Genomic DNA, 23,081 nt, shown 5'->3' with positions numbered 1-23,081 from the left:
CTCTGTCCCTGTTATCCCTGTACCACTCTCTGTCCCTGCTATCCCTGTGCCACTCTCTGTCCCTGCTATCCCTGTGCCACTCTCTGTCCCTGCTATCCCTGTGCCACTCTCTGTCCCTGTTATCCCAGTGCCACCCTCTGTCCCTGTTATCCCTGTGCCACTCTCTGTCCCTGTTATCCCAGTGCCACTCTCTGTCCCTGTTATCCCAGTGCCACTCTCTGTCCCCGTTATCCCTGTGCCTCTCTCTGTCCCTGTTATCCCAGTGCCACTCTCTGTCCCTGTTATCCCAGTGCCACTCTCTGTCCCCGTTATCCCTGTGCCTCTCTCTGTCCCTGTTATCCCTGTGCCTCTCTCTGTCCCTGTTATCCCTGTGCCTCTCTCTGTCCCTGTTATCCCTGTGCCACTCTCTGTCCCTGTTATCCCCCTGCTGCTCTCTGCTCCAGCTCCCCGCAGTTTCTGCAGCCCCAGCAGTTCCCAGTAATCCCCAGAGGCTCCCTGAGCTCCGGATGGATGATCCAGGAACGGGGAGGTGGAACAGGAACACGCCCTGGCAGCCAGACATCCCCAGGCTGCTGCCTCAGCATCTTCCCTGGCTGGGAGGCAGCAGGATCATCTCCCACCTCCCAGCCTGTGCTGCTCAGGATGCAGAAACACGGCCATTCCCAGCCATTCCATCATTCCCAGGCTGTTCCCTGCCATTCCCAGTCATTCCCAGGCTATTCCCAGACAATCCATCATTCCCAGCCCCATTCCCAGCCAGTCCCAGCCCCACTGCCTCCCACTGCCAGCCCATTCCCATCCATTCCCAGATATTCCCAGACTGTTCCCTGCCACTCCCAGCCCATTCCCAGCCATTTCCAGTCATTCCTAGCCCATTCCCAGCCCTCTCCAGGCTGGTTTAAGAAGGCTCTGGAGTAGCTGCCTCTCCCTGGCATTTTAGGATTAAAAGGAAGCTGTTCATTATCCACCACTGCCAGCAGATCCCCACTGACTGGGCAGAGGGAAGCCCAGGATTCACGGGTCCAGAGGATCCCTGGGGCTTTTTGTGGTCCTGCAGCCACAGGTTCTTTGTCTGGGATGGGATTTACACCCTTCAACACCTCCCCAGAGCACGCGAGGTTGCTCAGCTCCCCACAGGAACAACTGTGCAACCCCAGGCCCTGCACTCCACATGTTACCATAACAAAGTGTGAATGATGATTCACAGAGGAAGTGAGGTGCTGTGGAAGATCACAGAATCCCAGACTGGTTTGGGCTACAAGGAGCTTAAAGTTCACCTCATTCCACCCCCTGCCATGGGCAGGGACACCTTCCACTGTCCCAGGCTGCTCCCAAGCCCATCCAGCCTGGCCCTGGACACCTCCAGGGATGGAGCAGCTAGAGCTGCTCTGGGCATCCTGTGCCAGGGCCTCCCCACCCTCACAGGGAAGGATTTTTTCCTAAAATCAAATCTGAACCTCCCTCCTGTCAGCCCAGAGCTTTAGAGAAAGCTCTGAAGGGTGAGAAATTCCTGGGTGCTCCTGGAACAGACAACTTGGATCCTTCACCTCTCACTCAGTATTTTAAATACTCAGTCTGAAGGAGCCAAGGAAGTAAAGTTTGGCCAATAAAGTGATTGCACAGACTACAAATCAAACTCAGAGGGAAAGCACTAAGAGGATTTTAAAATCAAAGTCAGTCTGTGGGGCAAACTAGATCACCAGTCCAAGACCCACAGGCTCAAATGGCTGTAAAGGAGCAGCTGAGGGAGAGTTTCTGCAGAGAAGACTTGGAGAAAATAACGGGAATGAACTCACCTCTCCCTGGAGGTCAATGGAGGGGTTGCAGTTGGTGAAGTCCTCCCACAGCAGCAGCGTTTCCTCGTTCTCCTCCCACGTTAAACTGTCACAGTCGTCATCGAAATCAAACGTCTCACGGCTGAGAGAGCAGACAGGCATTACCCAAAGCACCCAGCCCCACTCCCTCAGCCCTTTAATTAATTGTCTAGAAAAATGGGCTATGAGAGCTGAAAGAGGCTGGAAATCCTCACAGCTTTTAGCAACAGCCTGTGCCCAGGCCAGGCCCCTCTCTGCTGGCTCCCTGCCACCCCACGGCACAATAAAGGATCCTTGTTGGAGCTGCTGCTGGAGCACAAGGCCTGCCTCTGCCCTCCAGATGGAGCTGCACAGTAGCTTCCCCTCTTTGCAAAACCACAGAAATGTTTGGAGCTGTTCTTTCCTCCACAGGAAAGGAGCCCAAACACAGCTCAGGGGATGGCACAGGGCTCAGAACCCACGTGGGGTTCACAGGGGAGCTCGGCCAAGGGCTCCCCTGCAGCCTTGGAACACAGCAGGGCTGGGAGGAACCAGGGCTGGGAGGAATTGGGCTGGGAGGAACCAGGGCTGGGAGGAACAGGGGCTGGGAGGAACAGGGGCTGGGAGGAACAAGAGTTGGGAGGAACCAGGGACTGGAAGGGCCCAGGGCTGGAAGGAACCAGGGCTGGAAGGGCCCAGGGCTGGAAGGAACAGGGGCTGGAAGGACCCAGGGCAGGAAGGAACCCAAAACTGGAAGGAACCAGGGCTGGAAGGACCCAGGGCTGGGAAGAACCAGGGCTGGGAGGAACAAGAATGAAAAGGCTGAGCCCCCAAGATGTGCAGAGCAGCACAGACACTGCTGCAGCCACAGGGCAGAGCACAGGGCAGGAGTGGCCTTTCACACAGTTATCTGCTCTAACCTTGTGCAATAAAGGAAAGTTGCAGAGCACAGAGCAGTAGCTGCTCCTCATCGTGGTTAAGGAGCCCTGACAAAGAGCTGGAATTTCTCTCTGAGCAGCCTGGATTCCAGGCTGATGCATTTTTATGGCTTTAGCTCACTTCCTCTGAGCTGATAACATCTCAGGAAGGAGCCCGATGCTGCCCCGGGAGGCTGCAGAGCTTGGCAAAGGGACAGGAGGTTTGTCTGGATCAGCAGCACTGTAAAAATGTCATTTTAAACACTTGGACACTCATGATTGTGTCTTTTGTAAATCCACTTATTCAAACTGTTTTCTTTTTCCAAGATATGTCCTGGTCAGAGAGCACAAAGGCTCCTGAGCTGACCTCACACAAAATCTACTTCAGTTCTGATTTTGTGCTACTTAATTCTTAAAATTTAAGTTCATTACAGCTACAAAGCAAGTTGTTTTGTTCTGTTAATGATATCAGCTCCTCAATCTATCTCTAAGCTATTTTTCCTGCTCCACAAAGACCCCAGGCCCATCCCCAATGAGCCACCAGCACTTTCACCCCAGCCTGATAGAACAAGGCTCTGTAGCACTTTGTGGCACGGGTAATAGGACCAGGAGATAAGAATTTCATTGGCAGGACCAAAACCAACTGGATTTTGTGTGAGGTCAGCTCAGGAGCCTTTGTGCTCTCTGACCAAGACAGATCTTGGAAAAAGAAAACAGTTTGAAGAAGTGGATTTGTAAAAGGCACAATCACGAGTGTCCAAGTGTTTAAAATGACATTTTTACAGTGCTGCTGATCCAGACAAACCTCCTGTCCCTTGCCAACAGGGCAGGTTTGGGAACAAAATTAAAACCTAAATGCATGACCAACCCAGCAGGTACATTTAACTTTTTGCTTTTTTGAAAAGTCCACACACTGCCTGCTGTCACACTGAATTTAGCAGTGGAGAAGCCAAAAATCTCTATTTATTACACTGATTATTACTGAGGGCCTAAAGACATCTGAAAGGAGCCCTAACAAGGGGAATCATCACAGCTTTGGCAAAAACCATCCCTCCCACACAGGGGATTCAGGCAGAAAGGAGGAAATGCTGCCCTGAAACAGAACTCCTGGCAGTGTCTGAGAGCAGAGGAGGAGCTGGGGGTGCTCAGACCACCCCTCGTGTGCTCCCTCACAAACCCTGTCCTGCCCTGGGTGGGAAAGCTCTGGGAGTTCTGCTCTGCTGTCACTGCAGGAGCTGGCAGGGGACAGCCCCATCCCCCTGGGGTCACACCCACGGTGCTGCATGGGGCTCTTCTCTGCCAAAAGAGAACAGCAGAGAGCCCAAAAAGCTGTGGCCACCCCCATCCTGGCCCTGATGGGAGAAGGGGACACAAGGCACACCTCCAGCCACCTCCCTGAACTGCTCAGGGCAGCAGCACGTGCTGAGAGTCCCTCCTGGGCTGCTACAAACTTCCTTTGTGGGAGGAATGTGGTTTGGGGTAAGTTTTGGTTTGGGGTGAAGCTTTAGGCAAAAAGATTTAGTTTAGGTAAAATAAACTCCAGTTATCCAAATGTGGGAGACTGGACTTTGCAGCAACAGCTGACAACACCAACGTTCCTGACATCTATAAATTGCTGTCCACTGATCTTCCAGATAGATCCACCCCTCCCATTTGCCTGCAGCCCAACTGAAAAACATCCCAAAAAACTTGAGAGGTTTCTGTCCACCCCAAGCTGAGCTTTCAGCTCAAATTCTATCCAGCCAAGCAGCAGCAAACTCCAGAACTCAAATATTCAGCCCAAGATGCAGAACAGACTCCTGGTTTTGACTCCTTTTTGTTGCATTTTTCCTCTTTTGCAGCAACCCAGAACAGCAAAACCAGTTTGTATTTTTTACATCCTCTGTAGCTCCTCCCACTTGAGGGAGGAGCAGAAATCTGATCATTTTATTTGAACTTCCCCAAAGCCTCCTGGCCCGTGCCACGCTGCCAGCGCAGAGCTTCCAGGCTCAGGCTGCCTGTCAGGAGCAGCTTTCTGGGGTACTCACAGCTGGTTGAACATCCTCTTCATCTCATCCGTGATGTTGAGGGAGCAGCTGACCTCGTCATCCGAGAAGCGCCCGTTGTCGGCGTCCTGCTCCGACAGCTCCTCGTCCGACGGCAGCTTGCGCTCCTTCTTCTTGGAAGCCACCTGGGGTGCAGAGAGCAGCAGTGACTGCAGGGCCCGGCGAGGGGAAGGGGGTGCAGGGAGGGGAGAGGGGCTGATGGGGGATCCCGGCAGCCCCGGGATCCAGGGGTTCCAGCGTGCACAGGGAGCAGCTGGGGGAGCAAAGCGAGCTGCGGGCTGCCGGCGCTCTGGCCGTGTCCATGTGCTCCCTGAGCTCGGCCTGCCTCCTGCCAGAGGCCATGCAGAGGCTGGGATGAGCCAGGGGAAGGCTGGGATGAGCCAGGGCAAAGCAGAAAGGGCAGCAGAGAGCAGTGACAGAACTCTCCCTCTCCTGCCACCACCACAGGTGTGGCCTTCAGCACAGAACCCCAGCAAGGAACAGACAGGAAACCTTTCCAGAGAGCCTTTATTCCAGGGAGGAATTTCCAGAGAGCCTTTATTCCAGGGAGCAACCTTCAGAGAACCTTTTTCCAGGGAATAAATTTCCCACCCCCAGCAGCAGATTGAGGATCCTCAGCACACAAGAAGGGTTGGCTGAGCCATGGAAAAGCCTGGACAGCCCCCAAGAAAGGGGGAACTCAAGGGACAGCCCTGCAAGGGGCACAGAGGGAACACACAGGATGCTCCTAGAGCATCCCAGAGGGCTGGGAACACACAGAATTATCCCAGAGCATCCCAGAGAGATGGGAACACACTGAATTATCCCAGAGGATCCCAGAGAGATGGGAACACACTGAATTATCCCAGAGGATCCCAGATGGGAACGCACAGAATTATCCCAGAGGATCCCAGGGGGCTGGGAACACACTGAATTATCCCAGAGGATCCCAGATGGGAACACACAGAATTATCCCAGAGGATCCCAGAGAGATGGGAACACACAGGATGCCCCCAGATCCCAGAGGATCCCAGAGGGCTGGGAACACAGCATGCTCCCAGCTGGTGCCAGAACCACAAACACACAATCCACTCCCAAGCTACAGCAGTTTTCCCTCTTCCTGGCACACAAACCATCCCTTGCTGGCCTTGTTCTCCAAGGTGTTGTTCTCCTGGTCATTTTAACCCCTGCAGGCCTGACCAGGAGTGTGCTCTGCAGTCACCTCTGAGCAGAAAGACTCAGCAATTCTCAGAGACAAGGAGGAGGCCCTGGCACCATACAGTGGCTCAGCTTGCCAGATAAATAGTCTTCCTTTGAGGAGGTTTGAGTCTTTTGGGGAACACAAGGGGATAAAAAACATCAAACATTTCAGCAGCTTCACAAAAAAGCCCACAAGGATCTTTTACAGTGTTTCTGGACAGCACTTAGCACACAGTGTGCTATCACTACACACAGAAAAGCATCAGATTTACTGAAAGCCTGAGCAAGACACATTTAGATGGAAGCAGAAGGAAGGTGGGTTAATCAGAGCTGAAACTGCAGTTGTGACAAGACCAGCTGCACTGGGAGTGACAGCCTTGATCCAGGCAGAGCTGTCACTGCTCGCTTTTGGAGCAAATTAAAGGATTTTCCTTCGAGCTCCAAGGAGCTCCAAGGAAAGCAACTGGAGCAGCCAGAGCTCACCATCACAGAAATGTTATTTCTGGCCACAGAGCTCGAGCCAGAAATAAGAACATTCAGATGACAGTTCCACGAGCTTAAAACCTGTCACTTGTGAAGGGAACAAATGGGAGGGAGGAATCACACAAACCTAGACCCTGTAGCACTGCTTTTTTTCCCTGCATTCAGTACAGACTAATATCAGACTCATAGGATAGCTTAAAGATCATCCTGGGACTCCTTTTTTCTTAAACTCTCTGCACTTTGTGCTCCTGGTGCTGCAGCAGCTCCTGCAGCAGAGCCACCCTGACAGAGAGCGGGGGAAATACGGCTATGGAGAGAGAGTTCAAGAAAAGGCAAATGACCTGGGCCACACTGCTCAGCCCTGCTCCCTCTGCCCTGCCCTATGGAAAATTCAGGGCCTAATCACCTGGAAAATCTTGGAAACGTCTTCCGAGTTGCGCTGCTGCGCGACATCGCACAGCTTGGCCGTGATATCGATTCGGCGGCAGATGTCCATGTCCACCTTCATGGCCTTTTCTTGGATCTTTGTGTCCAGGTCTGTCATGGGCTGCAGGAAGGACAGCAGGGATTATCTTCTATTATTAGACAGTTCAGGCAAGAAGAGATACCCCACAGTATCTCTGGAACCCCAGGCCACACCAGTGCTAAACATCACACCCTGTTCTGGGGCAGCAGAGCACGGGCAGTCTCAGGACTCCACAGCTCACCCCTGATTTTAACCGAGCTCCAACTCAGAGGGATTTGCCGTGGAAAAAAAACCTGCACCCACCCCAGAACAAGTGCTCAGTGTGGCAAGGGGAGCCTCGGTGGGTCAGGAACAGGGCGGGACAATGCAATGCCCAGAGAAGCTGGGGCTGCCCCGGCCCTGGAAGTGCTCAAGCTGGGCTTGGAGCACCCTGGGACAGTGGAAGGAGACCCTGCCCAGGCCAGGGGGTGGGGCTGGATTGTCCTGAAGGTCCCTTCCATCCCAAACCATTCTGGGATTCCATAAATAACACTTTAAAAATGGAGAGCACCCCCCTGTGTACTGTGTGCAGATGAAATGTCAGTCCTGGTGAGGATGCAACACTTCCCCTCTTTCAGACACAAAAGTTGTGCCTGCACAGAGAAGCTGCTGATAAACCAGAATCCAGGCTCCACAGCAACTGCACACAGAGCATGGGACCAGCAAATCCTGACTGGATCCAAGGAGATCCATGAAAACCTTGGCACAGAGAACACTCCTCCCTGGCACTAGCCTGGCTTCCAGCCCAGCAAAAGTCCTGCATGAAAATTTCTGCGTGAAAAATACTGCCTTGTAGTGGCTCTAATTGCTGAGGTACTCCCACTCAGACAGAACATCTGGCTCCTCATGAAGGAAGAAACATTAAAAAACCCCCAAAGCATATTTTCCATCCCAGTTGAGACTTGCTCTCCTGGACAGTTCCACTCCTAAGCCATGCTTCCACCTGGGACACAAAAGTGGAAAAACCTTTTGCAGACCATTCTTAAACAACAAATCCCTTTTCCAAGAGGAAAGCTTTGGGCTTTTTGTTGGTTTGATCTGCTTTTTCCCACCATTTATAGTTTTAAATTTTTACACAGTCTTCTCCAGGCCCTGTGAGTTTAAACCAAAATTTAAACCTCAAACCTTTAGAATTTGAGGTTTTTTGGTTTAAATTTTTACACAGAGTCTTCTCCCCTGTGAACCATCTTTGGAGCTTTGTGTTTTCCAGACACTCTGAGGAAAATAAATCTCTCAACACTGACACACTCACAATCTCACCACTGAGCTGCTGATCCTTATCTGCAGGAAGGAAAGAGCCACGTGCCAACATTTTGCACTTCTCTATTCTAAATATTTGCCCAGTGAGGCTCAAACAAGCACTCGCAGTGCTTTCCTTGGACTCCCTCATCCCTTGGAGCCTGCCCAGAGCACTTTCCCTGAGCCCAGAGGATGTTTGCCTGCAGCACCACCTCCCTCTCTGCACACACAGCAGCTCCCGGGTGAATGAAGTCAGGCCCCAGCCCCAGCAGCCTCTCCCCTCCAGGCTCCAACCCAGCACGGCCACCCTTCATTAACCACCAGAAGGACACACAGCTAATTGCCAAATTTCCCATGAGCAGATCTAGTGGCCCTGAGAGAATGGATTTGACACCTGGGAGCGGGTTCTGCAGGTTTCTGTGAAGTCAGGGGAAGGCTGTTGTGTGCAAAAATTACAGAATAAATCAGCGTAACAGGGTTTTTATTCCTCAGACAAGTGGCTTCAGCACTACCTCAGACTTACTGAGAAAGGCACCTTAATGTTCACCTGGCTTATCTTTCCAGATATCTGCATGACCTCACCTCTAAATAAAATAATTTTATCCACTCAGGGCCTAAAAGATCCTCTGGCTTTGAAGAGAACTCAGAAAAAAAGTTTTGTTTTCTCAGGAGTTTCCTCATGTCTCATTAGATACTTTCTTTCCTTTTTTTTTTTTTTTTTTTTTAAGCCATGAGCTTGAACCAGCCCTGGAAGCAAAGCCAATACCTGAACCAGAATTCATCTTTTCAGAGCTCATTTAGGGAGACGGGAAAAACACTTATTCCTCCCTGTGAGGGTGGGCAGGCCCTGGCACAGGTGCCCAGAGCAGCTGTGGCTGCCCCTGCATCCCTGGCAGTGCCCAAGGCCAGGCTGGACAGGGCCTGGAGCAGCCTGGGACAGGGGAAGGTGTCCCTGCCATGGCAGGGGTGGAACAGGATGATCTTTAAGCTCCTTCCAACCCAAAGCAGTCCATGATTCCACACAACGTGCTCCTTTAGGAACAGGATTTTTCTGCACGACTCCAGGCGAGGTCCCCGTGCCAGCAGCTCCTGGAGCTGCCCAGGGCTGAGGCTGCTCCCCAGGCTGGGACTTCTCCAGCCCTGTTCTCCCAGATCCGAGGCTGCCCAGCAGCTGTGGGGAGGGGAGGGGAGGGCAGAGTGCTGGTTATGGGTAAGCAGCAGTTAATGCATCTCCACACAGACCAGACAGGAAGCAGGGGAGGGGGATCTGTCTGATGCATTAGATCCCAGCAGCCATCACTAATTACACAGCAGCACTCGCTAATTACACAGCAGCACTCGCTAATCACCTGGCTGTGGATGAAGCCATGTGCAGGACACACACCCACAGAGGGCCCTCTGTACTTACATCACTCATCAGACCCTTAAACACCACCAGCTCTGCCTTCAGCCTCTCAATCTTCTCATTCAGCTCCTCCTGGAGAGCTTCTGCTTCCTGGGCCTCCTGCAAGGGAAAGCAGCCGGGAGGTGAGAGGGGAGAGCCCAGCTCCCCACTGAGCCTGAGCAGGCTGCTTAAAAAGGGGGGTAGAATGGAACTCCATTCTTCAGTGAAATTTAATTGTCATCCTCCGTTGTAAATTCCACTCCCTCCTCCCACTTTGTCACAAACTTCATAATTTCCTGCTCCAGCTCCCCAACATTAGCACTGTCCCCTGCAGCTGCACAGCTACTCTAGCTAGAAGGCAAATTTTTAATGAAAAGACAAATAAAATGCTGTGCAGCATGCACAGAGGTGCAGAACTCCCTGCACCTTTCACCCCAAATCTCACCTCTCTCAGGGTTTCCACCATGGATTCCAGGCTCATCCTTCTGGTCAGCTCCTCTTCCCATCTGAAAGACAAGAGGTGCAAAGTGTTAATTACAGAGAAAAGTGCCTTTCCCCCTGAGAATCACAAGTGTCCTGATGGCCGTGGGAGGATGACAGTTACTGGAAATGCAGAGCAGATGGTGTCCCTCAAACAGAGCAGGGAGTCTGTGAGGGAAGGAAAGCTGTCTCTGCTTTTATTGGGACCAGCATTCCTCCTGCTCTCCCACACAGCACAATCAGGGAACACAGAGCTTTGGGCTGGGAGGGAGCTCCAAGATCCCATTCCAGGGATCCAGCCATCCCCTCAAAGATCACCTTCCACTACCCCAGGCTGTTCCAGCCTGGCCTTGGACACTGCCAGGGGTTCAGGGGCAGCCTCAGCACCTCTGGGCAGCCTGTGCCAGGCCCCACCCTCACAGGAACAATTCCTTCCTCATTTCTAACCTAAATTTCCCCTCTTTCAGTTCATTTGATATTTGGCTGCAAATGAGGTGGGAAGTTTTCAGTCCAGAAAGAATCCGGGAACTCATGTCAATCAAAAATGTTCCAGTTTCCCAGTTCAGTCCAAGCAGTCCATGTGTTTCTGTGCCTCCTGTATCCAAATCCTCACTGATCTCCATGCCCCAGCCACTTCCCAGCCCTCCAGCTGCCAGGAGAGCACTGCAACAATCCCCGAGTGCTGGGTGCCCACCCTCAGTGCTGGGGTGGCAGGGAAGGAGAAGAGCTGACATTTAATTAAAGCTCTCACAGTGTCTGAGGTCATTAGTGGGGCTCTGAGCAGCCCGGCCTGTGGAAGGGAGTGAAACAAGGTGACTTTAAGGCTGTTTCCAACCCAAATCGTTCTGGGGTCCGACAATTATTTTAAGTGTTAAAAAAATAAAAATCTGTTTTTAAGCACTGAAACCCTTTACAGCAAACCCAGAATGTGCCCAAATTAACTGGAAAGATGATGATACACATCCATAGACAGGGGAAGGTTTGAGTTTGGCAGGAGAGGGAAGGCCAAGTGTGTGCCCCTCTTGGAACAGGCACCAGTGCCACCCCAGACCTGCCTGTCCGCTGGGACAACAGGAATCACCCTCCTGGAAAAGAAACTTTGGATACCACAAATGAAAAAGAATCGTGTAAACAAGACTCTGCACGTGCCATCACAACCATTTCTGTTGCTACCTCAACACTTCTCAAGAGTTCAGCTGGAACTGTGAGGCCAGAAATCCACACAATCAAAGAAATCACAGGGTGAAATCCAGCAAAATACACGGATTCAGCCCATCTTCCAGGGCCCAGAGCACATGGGGATGGCTGGCTGCATGCAGGATGACCCCATGGAGGCTGCTCTGATGCCCACAGCACCCTGTGCCCCTGGGCACAGCTCTGCCCTCACAGGGCAGAGTTCATCCCACCTGGAAGGATGGAGGGGATGTCTGGCAGGGAAGGAAGGAAGGACACGGTGCAGCTCCGAGGACATTCCCACCCCAGCCACTCTTCCTGCTGCTGGGGGCAGGAACATCCAGCACAGCAGCCTGTGAGAGCTGCATTTCTGCAGGACAACTTGTTGTGCATCTTTTTACCAGCATCGATTCACTGCCAAGCTGGGGAAAATATTTAGGCTGGGATTTGCATTTGTCACCAAACGTTGCAGCTCGGATTTCCATGCCCTGGGTGGGTTTTGCACTAATTACATGTGCATTGCTATAAAAATAGCAACTTTGCCTTTCACGTTCTAACATCAGAGGCAAGAAGGTGAAATTAATTAAAGCAGGCAATTATATTGGCAATCTGTGAGCTGCCTCTGCTGTTACAGGGCAGTCATCCCTCCTGCCTCTGCTGCCAGTGGTGGATGGGAGTCGAGCCGACACTGCAAAAATTGATCTGCTGCTTCTCAAGGTTTGAACTCCTGGGGGGAGGGATCCTGGCTGCATCCAGCCCTCCTGCTGGATTATTGCCTCCTCACCCTGCCTTCTGCAGAGGGAGGGAGGGATTTTGGGAGAACGTCATCTGTGTGTTTTCCCTGACTCTGCCAAAAGGCAGGAGAAAGGATTCGAGTTCCTGCCAGCAGGTCAGCCCGGCAGCTGCCAGAATTACACATCCCTGCTCAGACCAACCTCCCCCGTCCTGCAGGCATCCCAGCAGCTCCATTTCTTTGCTTGGTGCCTTTTGCAGAGATGTACAGCCCTAATTCCTGCCCAGCAAACCCAAACCAGTGTCTCCTTCGGGAGAGGGGGAAAGGTGCCACCTTCCAGACACCCTCCCACCCACAGTCCCTGTTTCTCTGAATTACAGCAACAGTAAAACCATCAGGTGATTTTTAATCTGTTCTAACCAGTTTTTCACCAGATTTTTTTAAAGTTCCTGCCTGACTGAAGGGAATTTTCACAGGTCTGGCAAGGAGGGTCCTGCTAACCATTAATATCAAATTCTTAACCCCAGAGCACGTTCCTCCCACCCACCACCAAGCTGATTAACCTCATTTACCAGCTCAAAATGCCAATCTTACTTTCCCCTCACACTTAAACCTCGGGAGAATATTCACAGTGAAGAGAGGACAGAGCCAGGCAGGGGATGACAATGGAGAGGAGGATTAATTGTGCATCTCAACTTCCAGGGAGGTGAGACAATAAGATTGCTCATTCTGTGATCATCCTGTGTTTGCTGCAGCACACCCGACTTTAAAGGGACCTTGGAAGCCATGCTGCTGCACATTCCCAAAATCCAGGAGCCAGGGCACTGAGAGGATGCTAATTATGGCTCTGCTGCCTTTATTATTCACCACCCTCCATTATTCTCCTGGTCATTTACATTAATCAGTTTTTCTCTCCTCAGTTACCATCTGAGGTCAAACTGTAACCCCAGCAGGCCCTGGCACACAGAACCAGAGGAATGCAGCCCAAAATGCCCACGGAAGGGCCCAACAGCTCCAGGAGCTGCCTCCATCCCAAGGGAGAGGGGAGCACCCCCAGCTCTGCTCAGCAGGAGCTCCCTGATCCCTCTGGGTCCCTTCCCACCCAGGAGACTCCACGATTCTAAATTCTGCAATACCCAAATGGGAAATGGCTGGAAAGCCAGCAGCCTTCCCATGGCAGCAGGATATGAACTGCTGCTGCTCCCCAAACACGCTTCATTTCTTGGCTCGCACGCAGCAATTGCAATGGTTTCCAGCTGCATCCAAAAATCCTTTTTCTGACTCAGATACATCGCCATCCAAAGCTCCCAGACTCTGGGGCTTTTCATTACATTTTGAGTTGTTTCTTCTAAAAAAAGATCAGCGACATGAATTTGTTCATGCCTAAGCCAGGCTTTTTTTTCCCTCCCTTCTTTCCCACCTTCCAAGGACGTGTCAGTCCCATCCACCCGCGAATAAAGGGCAAGCCTGACTTTTCTGAAGCCCTTTTTTCCCAGATGTGACACATCACATTCTCACATTCCAGGGCCATTCCGTCACTCCTCGGGCCGGCTCGGCCCTGCCTCACGTCTGAGGGGAGAACAAAGGAAGGCCGGCTCTGTGGGAAGGACACGGGGCAAACAAGCCCCGGAGCAGTCGGGATCAGCGTGGCTTAAAGCAGTGCTCCTGTAAAGCTGAGTCACAGCACAGCTCTGTCCCTCGGAAGTTGGGAGAGCAGCCACCAGCTCCCAGGAAAGAGATGGAGACTCCTCGGGATAACAGCCCTTAAAAGCTTCTCCAGCTTTTCCAGCCTCAGTGCTCATGGAATTGCACCAAGCTCGGTGCTGGCACGAGCCCCAAAACACTGCCCTAATGCCTCAGGTTTAGATTTTCTATTTTTCAGATTCTGTGCTGATGTCTCAGGTTTAGATTTTCTATTTTTCAGATTCTGTGCTGATATCTCAGGTATGGCTTTTCTATTTTCACATTCTGAGCTGCTCTAGTGTGTGGGTCTGGGTTCCCATCAGGGCATGGCGAGCTCTCTGCACAGAGCAGGGAGACAAAACAATTCCTGCTCCAGCTGGGACCAAGGACAAATGATCCAAATCTCAGCCCAGGAGCACAAACACCGTGGGCTGAAGAGAGAAAAACAGGATGGGAAAGAGAGAAAAAGAAGATGGGACTGCATGGGCTAAAGCTGGAACTGGACAATTAACTCCAATCTGCAAATGGAGCAGAACTGATAAAAGTGAGAGACCCTGTGACTGGTCGTGCATTTTGGGACCATTTTGGTTCATCTTGGGTTCATTTTGTGCCCTTTTGGTTCACCTTGGGTTCATTTTGTGCCCTTTTGGTTCATCTTGGGTTCATTTTGTGCCCTTTTGGTTCATCTTGGGTTCATTTTGGGGCCATTTTGGTTCATTTTGGTTGTACCCTGGCTGGGCTCTTGCACTGCCCAAGGTGGATCCATGAGGAGATCCTTTCAATAAATCCCTACTTCATTCCTTAGCTCTGTCCAGTCTCTGTTCTAGCTCAGCCTTCCCAAGGCATCAGCACTGCCTCAAAACCCCTCTCAAGGAACGGGATCCTCTTCCTTTCTCCTGTCCCAGCACCACATCCACTTCAGGAACACACACCAGGGAAGGGCAGCAGATTCCCAAAAACCCCTTTGGAACAGCAAACCAGTTCCAGACAAGTTTGCCTTGCCGAGAGCTGTTCAATAATTGCCTTTTGGAGGGAGTTTAGATGTCTGGTTTGATTTAAGCAATGAACAACGTGCTCACAGAAGGCACCAGGTACAAACACACGGGGTTCAGAATGGTTTTGCTCAAGGCAGAAAGGCACAAACAGAGCAGCTGATCATTAATGACGCCTGATGGTATCAACTGATTATTCTTTCATTAAAAATATCCCTCCCTCAAGGAATGAAACATTCATCAACTCATACTTAATGACAAAGTATTTATTCCATAAGAAAAACTCTTCAGGAAGACCCTTCTTTGTAGGGTTGTGGAGGAAGAAAATCCCCCAAAAAAGGGAAGGGAAGGGAAGGGAAGGGAAGGGAAGGGAAGGGAAGGGAAGGGAAGGGAAGGGAAGGGAAGGGAAGGGAAGGGAAGGGAAGGGAAGGGAAGGGAAGGGAAGGGAAGGGAAGGGAAGGGAAGGGAAGGGAAGGGAAGGGAAGGGAAGGGAAGGGAAGGGAAGGGAAGGGAAGGGAAGGGAAGGGAAGGGAAGGGAAGGGAAGGGAAGGGAAGGGAAGGGAAGGGAAGGGAAGGGAAGGGAAGGGAAGGGAAGGGAAGGGAAGGGCTCCAGAGGTATCAGGTTTAAGTCCACAAGGGGAAACTGAAGCAGTGATTTGAGCAGTACCCATAAAATGCCCATGGAGACAGGAACTGACAATTCCCAAACACACCAACACCCAGAACAGCCAGCAGGGAACAGAACCATTGCATTTCCCTGCAGCACTCCAGCGTGGCACCAGCCCCGCTCTCCTGGGGGACAGGGGCACCTCCCTGGCACAGCCCAGCTGCCAGGGATGCCCCCAGCACCGAGGCTGTGCCCTGCTCCCAGTACTGGCCTTGTGCTCCCACCTTCCCACCAGCGGGGCTGGGCTGCTCCAGTGCCTGGGTGGCACCCACAGGAGCCTGAGCACGAGGCTGTGCCCACAATGGCACCGTGTGGCACCCACAGGAGCCCCAAGCATGAGGCCATGCCTGCACTGGCACCATGTAGCACTCACAGGAGCCCTGAGCACGAGGCTGTGCCCACATGAGGCTGTGCCCATGCTGGCACCGTGTGACCCACAGTGGCACTGTGTGACCCACAGTGGCACTGTGTGACCTGTGCTGGCACCGTGTGACCCCACACTGCACTGGCACCATGTGACCCACAGTGGCATCGTGTGACCCCACATTGTGCTGGCACTGTGTGACCCCACGCTGGCACCGTGTGACCCCACGCCACGCTGGGCACGGCTCAGCCCCTGGCCGTTGCCCAGGCCTGGCCCAGGGGTGCAGGACGTGCCCACAGATGCCATCCCACAGGCACAGAGCAGCCAGCAGCAGCTCAGGGGGCACTGGTGGCACTGCCACGGACTTGGCAGCCCCCAGATGAACACCCCTGATCCCACCTGGGCAGGGGTCTGGCTGCCCAGGATCGTGTTCCACACCTTCCAAACACATCCAGAGAAGCCCTCATGACACCAAAGCACTGCCAGGTCCGTTTAACCATTTGTCAGCCAGGGGAAGAGCCACCTGTGCCCCCTCAGCAAACCATTCCTGGGGCTGGAAGGGAGCTTGGGGCTGTAAACACAAACAGCTGCAGGAGCTCAAAAGGTCTGAACCACACAAGACAGATTTCATTTTTAAAAAAGAACTCTAAGAAGCTTTCTTTACTTTCCATGGAATCCCAGCGTGGTTTGGGTTGGAAGGAGCTTAAAGATTATCCCATTCCACCCCCTGCCATGGGCAAGGACACCTTCCACCACCCCAGGGTGCTCCAAGCCCCATCCAGCCTGGCCTTGGACACTTCCAGGTACAGGGCAACCACAAACTCCTGGCTCTTGTTAAATAAATCAAAAGAGGCAAAAAAAAACCAACCAAAAAACCAAAAAAAAAACCAAAAAACCCCAACCCAAAACAAAAAAACTACCCACCAAAAAAAAAAAAAAAAAAAAAAACCAAAAACAAAACAACCAAACAAAAAAAACCCCAAAACAAACGAACCCAAAACAAATGAACAATTCACCATTCTCTCTGATTTTGGAATCCTTTCCTAAGAGATCATTTTCCTTCCAGTTTTCCTTTTGCACCGTTTTCCTTTTGCACTAAATTAGACATAAAATTGCATCAACCAATTAGATTCTTCACAATTGCTACCTCTGTCTAAATGAGCATTTTTAAGATGCTGTACAACACAGGGATTCCTCCTGATTATCCCAAGCCTTGATCATGTTGATCCCACATGCCCAGCCTCATTGAAGCAAATTAAATGTTCCTTGATGGGCTCCATGGAGAAGATATTAATTTAATGGGAAGGGCTGATTCCATTAGAGCCTGGCTGGAACAGAGCATGCAGCACTCAGTGAAGTTGTGTTTCTGCCTCTTGCAACACCCTCTCCACAGAAGCTCTTTTGCCAAAAACCATTCCAGCACCAAAATTCCCAAACATCAGAGCCACGGGGGAGTTCATCCCTGAGTCTATTGTGAGACATCAAATCTCTGCAGAGCAAAACTTCCCAAACATCAGAGCCACGGGGGAGTTTACCCCGGAGCCATGGTGAGACATCCAATCTCTGCAGAGCAGAACCTGCCCCCTTTGCACTGCTCCTGTCAGGTGTTTCCCCACAAAGGAGAGGTTTAATATTAAAGCCTTATTCCAGACCTGGGCTCTACTTAAAGCAGCAAGCAGACCTTTGAACAGCGATTCCTTGTGAAGAAAATTGCTAAAAGGAGTTACTCTACAGGAAAACATTGCCTAATTACAGCCCCTGATTACACCCAGCGAGGAAGATGCTCCAGCCTGTTAGTGGAACCACAATAAAAATCATCTGCAGGTTCCTTTGTGTCTCCTCGCTGCCCACACGGGCTGTTCAAACAAAACCCGGGTTTAATGACACCACAGGTCAACATCATCAAGTAAAGCAGCAGCTGTGCCTGCATTCCTTCAGAGGGAAAATTATGGGGCTCTGAGCAGAGCAGGAGGACCCGCAGGGGCTGTGACACCCTGCAGGGCTCCGAGTCACCGCTGCTGTGTGACCCCTCCCTGCCACCACACCGCTCCGGGAGGGCACTGCTGCAGCTGCCTCTGAGCCCTGCACGGGCCCAGGGTCCCTCTGGCTGTCCCTGCACAGCCCCTGCACAGAAATGCATTCCCAAGGACACGAGGAACTCCTCAGAACAGCCCCAGCACGGCAGGTGAGGCTGCTCTGGGGGTTCTCGGGGTGCTCCATACAATGCAGGAAGCCCCCACAAGATGCCCTGGCCTTGCACAGACCTGCTGATTTGTTTTTCCAGTCTCACACCCAGCCAAGTGAAGGAAAATCTGATCACTGCCCTGGTTTCAAAGCCATTCCACAGGAGAGTCCAGAGCTTCTGCAAGTAGAAGTGTGGACAGAAAAGTTTTCATACATCTCAGCTTCTTCTTCCTGCTGCCCACTCTTCCCTTGCCTAATCCCATTTCTTATTCTCCTGGAGAGAAAAATCAGCCTGAAGGCAACAGAGCCCAGCCTGGTTATCACTGGTGTGCCTATTCCACAGCTACAAATGATTTTTAACATTGTTTACCAGGTTAAACCCATGAGAATTCTCCAAAGCCACAACTCCCACCCACAATGGCCAGGAGTACACGCTCCCGAGGAGAACCTGGCCATGGAAATTAATTCCTTAGATAATTCCTTCCCAAAGTTTCATGGAAGCTCACAGCACCTGCCCACTGCAGCCTGGCCCTTCTGCTGCTCCTGAGCTCAGGAAATCAGAGCTGCTCCAGAGCAGTTACATCCTGAGGAGCAAAACCACAAAAGGCTTCTGCCTGTGCAGTCTTTATAAATAAAGTATCCACACTCAAGGAATTGGAGTGTAATTAAAAGTACATTTTATCACACCTCCCACCGTTGTGCCACGGCAGGAACACAATGTTTCCTGCAGAGAAAGGATTTGGGGTTAGTCATGAACTGCTCTGGCTGATAAGACACCACCAGGTGTGCAGAAAGGCTTAGGCTGTAATTTGTGATGTGATAAGGGAGACAGAACGGAGACAGCATGTGAACTAAACTCTGCTTTCTGTCTCTTCCTCTGCACATTTGTGCCCAACCCGTCCCAGCACAGAACCACAAGAAATTACAGACCAAGCTGGATTTCACAGGATTGGATTTCCAGAATCCCAGGATGGTTTGGGCTGGAAGGGACCTTAGTGCTGATCCAGTTCCAGTCCCTTTGCCATGGCAGGGACACCTTCCACTGTCCCAGGCTGCTCTAAGCCCCCTTCCACCCAGCCTTGGACACTTCCAGGGATCAGGAATCCTCAGCTTCTCTGGCTGAGAACTGTGCCAGGGCCTCACAGGGAATGACTTTTCTCCTCTGTTTTACCCCTGGCAGGCTGCAGGCAGAGCCAAAGCTGGTTTTATTTTCCCTCTGCACCAGCAACTTAAATTCATTTTTCACTCCTGTCAAAACCTTGCTGACAGTGTTTACAACCCTGAACAAATGCATGGCTCTTAAGCACGAACAAATCATTCTGCAGTGGGGATCTGCTGCGGCTCTTGACAGCTGAAATGCAGGTTTTGGGGAGGCAGAGCTGCCAGGGAAGGGGAGAGAGATTTGTCCAGCTCTGCCTCCCATTCCCAGCCATTTCCTGGGACTGCAGCAACCCAGAACTGTCCCAACAACAGAACCTGGTGGGAAACAGCAGCCTGGGAAAGGTCTGCAGGGCCTTTGCTTTGGGGGAGAGGGAAATCCCTGGGAAATCATGGGAAAGCAGCCAAGAAAGCAAGCACAAACAAGTCCACAATCAGAAAAACATCAGTGGGAACACTGGACAAAAACATCAGTGGGGAAGGGGAAAATGGGCAGCACAGAGAAGAGGAACCTCTGCAAAGCCAGTTACCCCCAGGAAGGGGGTAAAAAAAAAAAAAAAAGGAAATATGGTGATGAGCTTTAAACTCCCAATTTCTGAGACTGGCCCTCGTTTGCTTGAGACAGCCTTGGAGCCACCAGAGACACCCCAGGGACACATGAGGTGCCAAAAACCTGAACTAGCCAATTACTCTTTCCCTTTCTCTATACAGACTTTTGTTAACAGCAAAAGACAAATTCAAACTGGGCACATCCTGCTTTCAGTGTGGGAGGATGGCATCACATTGCCAAGGCCTTCTCCTGTGCTGGTGCTCTCTGAGGGGTCTCAGGGTGTGCTGGGAACTCATGGAGTGACACAACTGGGGAACAAAGAGGGAAAGGAAGAAGGTTTAGGTTAGATGGCACTTTAAAGACCCATTTATTCCAACCCCTGCATGGAAGGGAGAGGAAAGTTCCACAGAACTCAACTAAAACTGGGAAGAAATCCTGTTTTTTCCGAGCTCCAGCAGTCTCTGTACCACACCGGTTTTCAGCTCCACACTGATCAAACTGTTTTCTCCCCAAGAGCAGCTGCACACTGCTCTCTGCACATCACCAAATCCCCATCTGCTGTGCCACTGAGGGATCCAGGGAATGTTCCCCAGGCCTGCGAGGCCAAGGCTGGGCACAGCTCAGGGAACAGCCCCACGGAAGCTCCCACTCCTGTACAAGTATTGGCACAACTGCAGATAAAGTCATTACTGAGACTCATTGCACACAGGCAATCTGCAAAGCACAGGATTACACTGCTGGGAGTGCTGCTGGCTGCAGTTAATTATCAAATCCTGAATTCCCACAGAAGGAACCTCCAGCAAACCCCCTGCATTAACGACAGCCCCTCACGAGCACACATTTATTTACATTTCTTTTACAGCTCCGCCTGCTGACAAGCTGCAATTTCATGGGATTTGTGTGGGGTGCATTCAGGTGTTTTGTCCCAACACTGGCACAGGCAAATATCAAAAACTGCTGGGAAAATTCAGCTGCATGAACTCACTGATGACCACACTCCTTGAAGAAAATACTACCAAAACTCAGCAGCAGATGCTTTAGAATCATTAAGGCTGCAAAAGATCCTGGGCTCCTACAAAACTTTAGCAAAGGGCAAAGGACAGAGATGCTGAGCATGAAGAAAGCACTGATTTAAGTCAGTAATTTTTTGAAACTTCCTGCAGAAGTCCCAAAACCAGTTATTCTCTGCTCCTGAGAAAGTGCTCTGTGTTCCTCTCCCCACCTAGGGCATGCAGGGGTTAAATTTCACTGTGAGGGTCTGGCAGCCAGGCCCAGGCAACCCTGAACAAACCAGGCAGAAGTTGGACACCTTGAAGGAGTTGTTTTTTTGCCAACCCTGCAAGAACAGGGCAGGAAGGAGAAGCCCATCCAGTGCTTTTAAATCCCATTTCACTCATGTGATGCCTTGAGATGGCTGCCTAGAACAGAGGCTAGACAAGATTAAGAGAATAAAAATGAATATTTATTAAAGGCCTTCCATAGATACACCTTGGGCAGTCAGAAGCCTCCAAGGCTACACCCAAAATAGACAATGGGCACGAGTTTTTCAGACAATTATAAATTTTTAACCCCATTTACATATCAGGGGTTAATGCTCCAATTACAGCTTCAGGTAATGAAGTCATTTACCCCCAGTTTGCTGCCCCCAACTCATTTTGTTTATACTTTTTGGGGCCTGAGGCTGGAGGGTGTCCTTGAGTCTCAGGCCCAGAGGAATTGTTGTGTGTGAATAAAACAGGAGAGCAGCAGCTGACAGAACAGGCTGTGGAGTTTGGAGCTCTACACTGAAGCAGTACAGGGTCTGAAAAATAGAAAAGCTAAATCCTAAGGCATCAAATGGACTATTCATCATCTCCAATTCTTCTGGTGCAAGTGCTAATGTGAGAAACTCGTAGGCACAGCCCAGCCCAGCCCAGGCTCCTGCACTTTGGAGCTGTGCTGTTTACAAGGGAGTCCCAACAGAACTGGAGCAGTGGGAAGGGGGGATTGTGGCTGAGTCACGGGATAATGGCTGCAAAATCCACCCATTGTTTGGGGAAACTTGGAAATTGCCTCGTGCTCCTTGGTTATTCAAATGGAATAAACATTATTACAGGAGATGGGCACTGGCATGCCTGGATCGAGTGTAATAGGAGAGAACTGAAATTTAAAAAATGAATAAAAATAATGCAAAAAATCTTATCCCAGCCTTCAACACAGCCTTGACAATTTGCTAAGATGCAGGATTTGCCCACATGAGGACTCCATGCCCTGCAACCTGGTGTTAAGCAAATATTTGTAAGAAATAAAAGCTCTTTGCAAGCTGCCATCAAACATGACCTGGAGCTCCCTGCCCTGGAAATGCCACTGGCCTCCATGTCCTGAGGTTTCCAAAGCAGGGGGTCCCACCCTGTTTCATCTCCCCCCACTTCACACTCTTTTTCCTTCACCTCCCCTTCAGAAGGTGAATCTCAGGGTAACATAAAACACCCAATAATCAATCCCACAGGTCCTGAAGGGCACTGCCAGCTCCAGGAGGCTCTGGCAGGACTCACCTTGGAGGCCAAGCACCCCAAGAGCTTCAAAATAAAATCCAGAGCACAAGACTTGAGTTGATTTTCAAGGCTCTCCCTCAACTATTTAAGCAGCATGAGAAGAACCCATATTTTTCCACATATACCTGTATTTCCCATTCTCTCACCTTTCCTTCTTCTTTGACCTGAATTCTCAGTTCTTTTTTTTCTGGTTTGTTTTTGTTTTTAATCCCCAGAATACAGGAGACTTTCAGAGCTGATAAAAACATTCATACAGAGGAGGGATGTTGGGCAGGAGCACAAAGAATGAGAGAAACAAAACCCACAACAAACCAGGTTTGAAATTCTAATCAAGAACATGCTGTAACAAAACAGAATAATAATTCCCCACAGCCTGGCAGCCACTCTGAGGAGGTGACATAAGAGCATGCTCCAATATACAGCATCACCCTTTTAAAAATACATTTGTGTTTTTATGGTGCTCAGACATTTCCTTTGTCATTTCTCACCTCCTACTGCCGCCGAGGCCTCTCAGCCTCAGCAGGGACTGGGCCAAGTTCTGGCAGCTCAGACAAGGAGCTCCAGGAGGGATTTAAGGCCATAATAAGATCTAAGCTGTCGGAAAGTCCAGGCAAACTTGTGTGGCATGTTTTTCCTTTCTCTCCCCTATAAACACCTCGTGCAAGCTGTCCTGGAGGCTGCCAAGGGAACACAGTGCATTATCTCAGCTGCTGCACATGACTCTGGGCAAGGCTCCTCCATCCCAGCTCCAGGACTGTCCAGCAGGCCTGTGGCTACAGGAAAGCTTGCCCATGTAGGGTGAGGATTATTTTGTTTCACAACTGCCTCGTGGCTTCAGGGCAGCCTGCTGGAGAGGAAACGTGGATGTTTGAGTGGGGCCGTGGGTCTCCTGCTCTGCAGACAGAGCTGGGATTCCCTGGCACTGGAATTGCTTCAAGGAGAGCCCCACCAAGGCTCTGGTGAGGAGGGTGACCAGGACAGGTCTCAGTGTGACCCTGGCAGCAAAGCAGAGCTGTCC

The 23,081-nt window shown here is 51.1% G+C and overlaps 1 protein-coding gene across 1 annotated transcript in view; it reads right to left on the bottom strand.

The window, feature by feature from the left end:
* IFFO2 (intermediate filament family orphan 2) overlaps nt 1-23,081 on the bottom strand; it is a 47,845-nt gene that overhangs the window by 11,448 nt on the left and 13,316 nt on the right. The window contains exons 2-6 of the mRNA XM_064397323.1: nt 9,991-10,051; nt 9,570-9,665; nt 6,824-6,964; nt 4,738-4,880; nt 1,797-1,917 (exon numbers count right to left, since the gene is read on the bottom strand). Coding sequence (XP_064253393.1) covers nt 1,797-1,917; nt 4,738-4,880; nt 6,824-6,964; nt 9,570-9,665; nt 9,991-10,051 — 562 coding nt within the window. The remainder of the gene's footprint in view (nt 1-1,796; nt 1,918-4,737; nt 4,881-6,823; nt 6,965-9,569; nt 9,666-9,990; nt 10,052-23,081) is intronic.

Source organism: Passer domesticus, chromosome 22 (genome assembly GCF_036417665.1).
Source record: "Passer domesticus isolate bPasDom1 chromosome 22, bPasDom1.hap1, whole genome shotgun sequence".
In the NCBI taxonomy this organism is placed as follows: domain Eukaryota; kingdom Metazoa; phylum Chordata; class Aves; order Passeriformes; family Passeridae; genus Passer; species Passer domesticus.
Note: the sequence above shows the minus strand (reverse complement) of the source record. Positions and strands in the feature narration are given on the sequence as shown.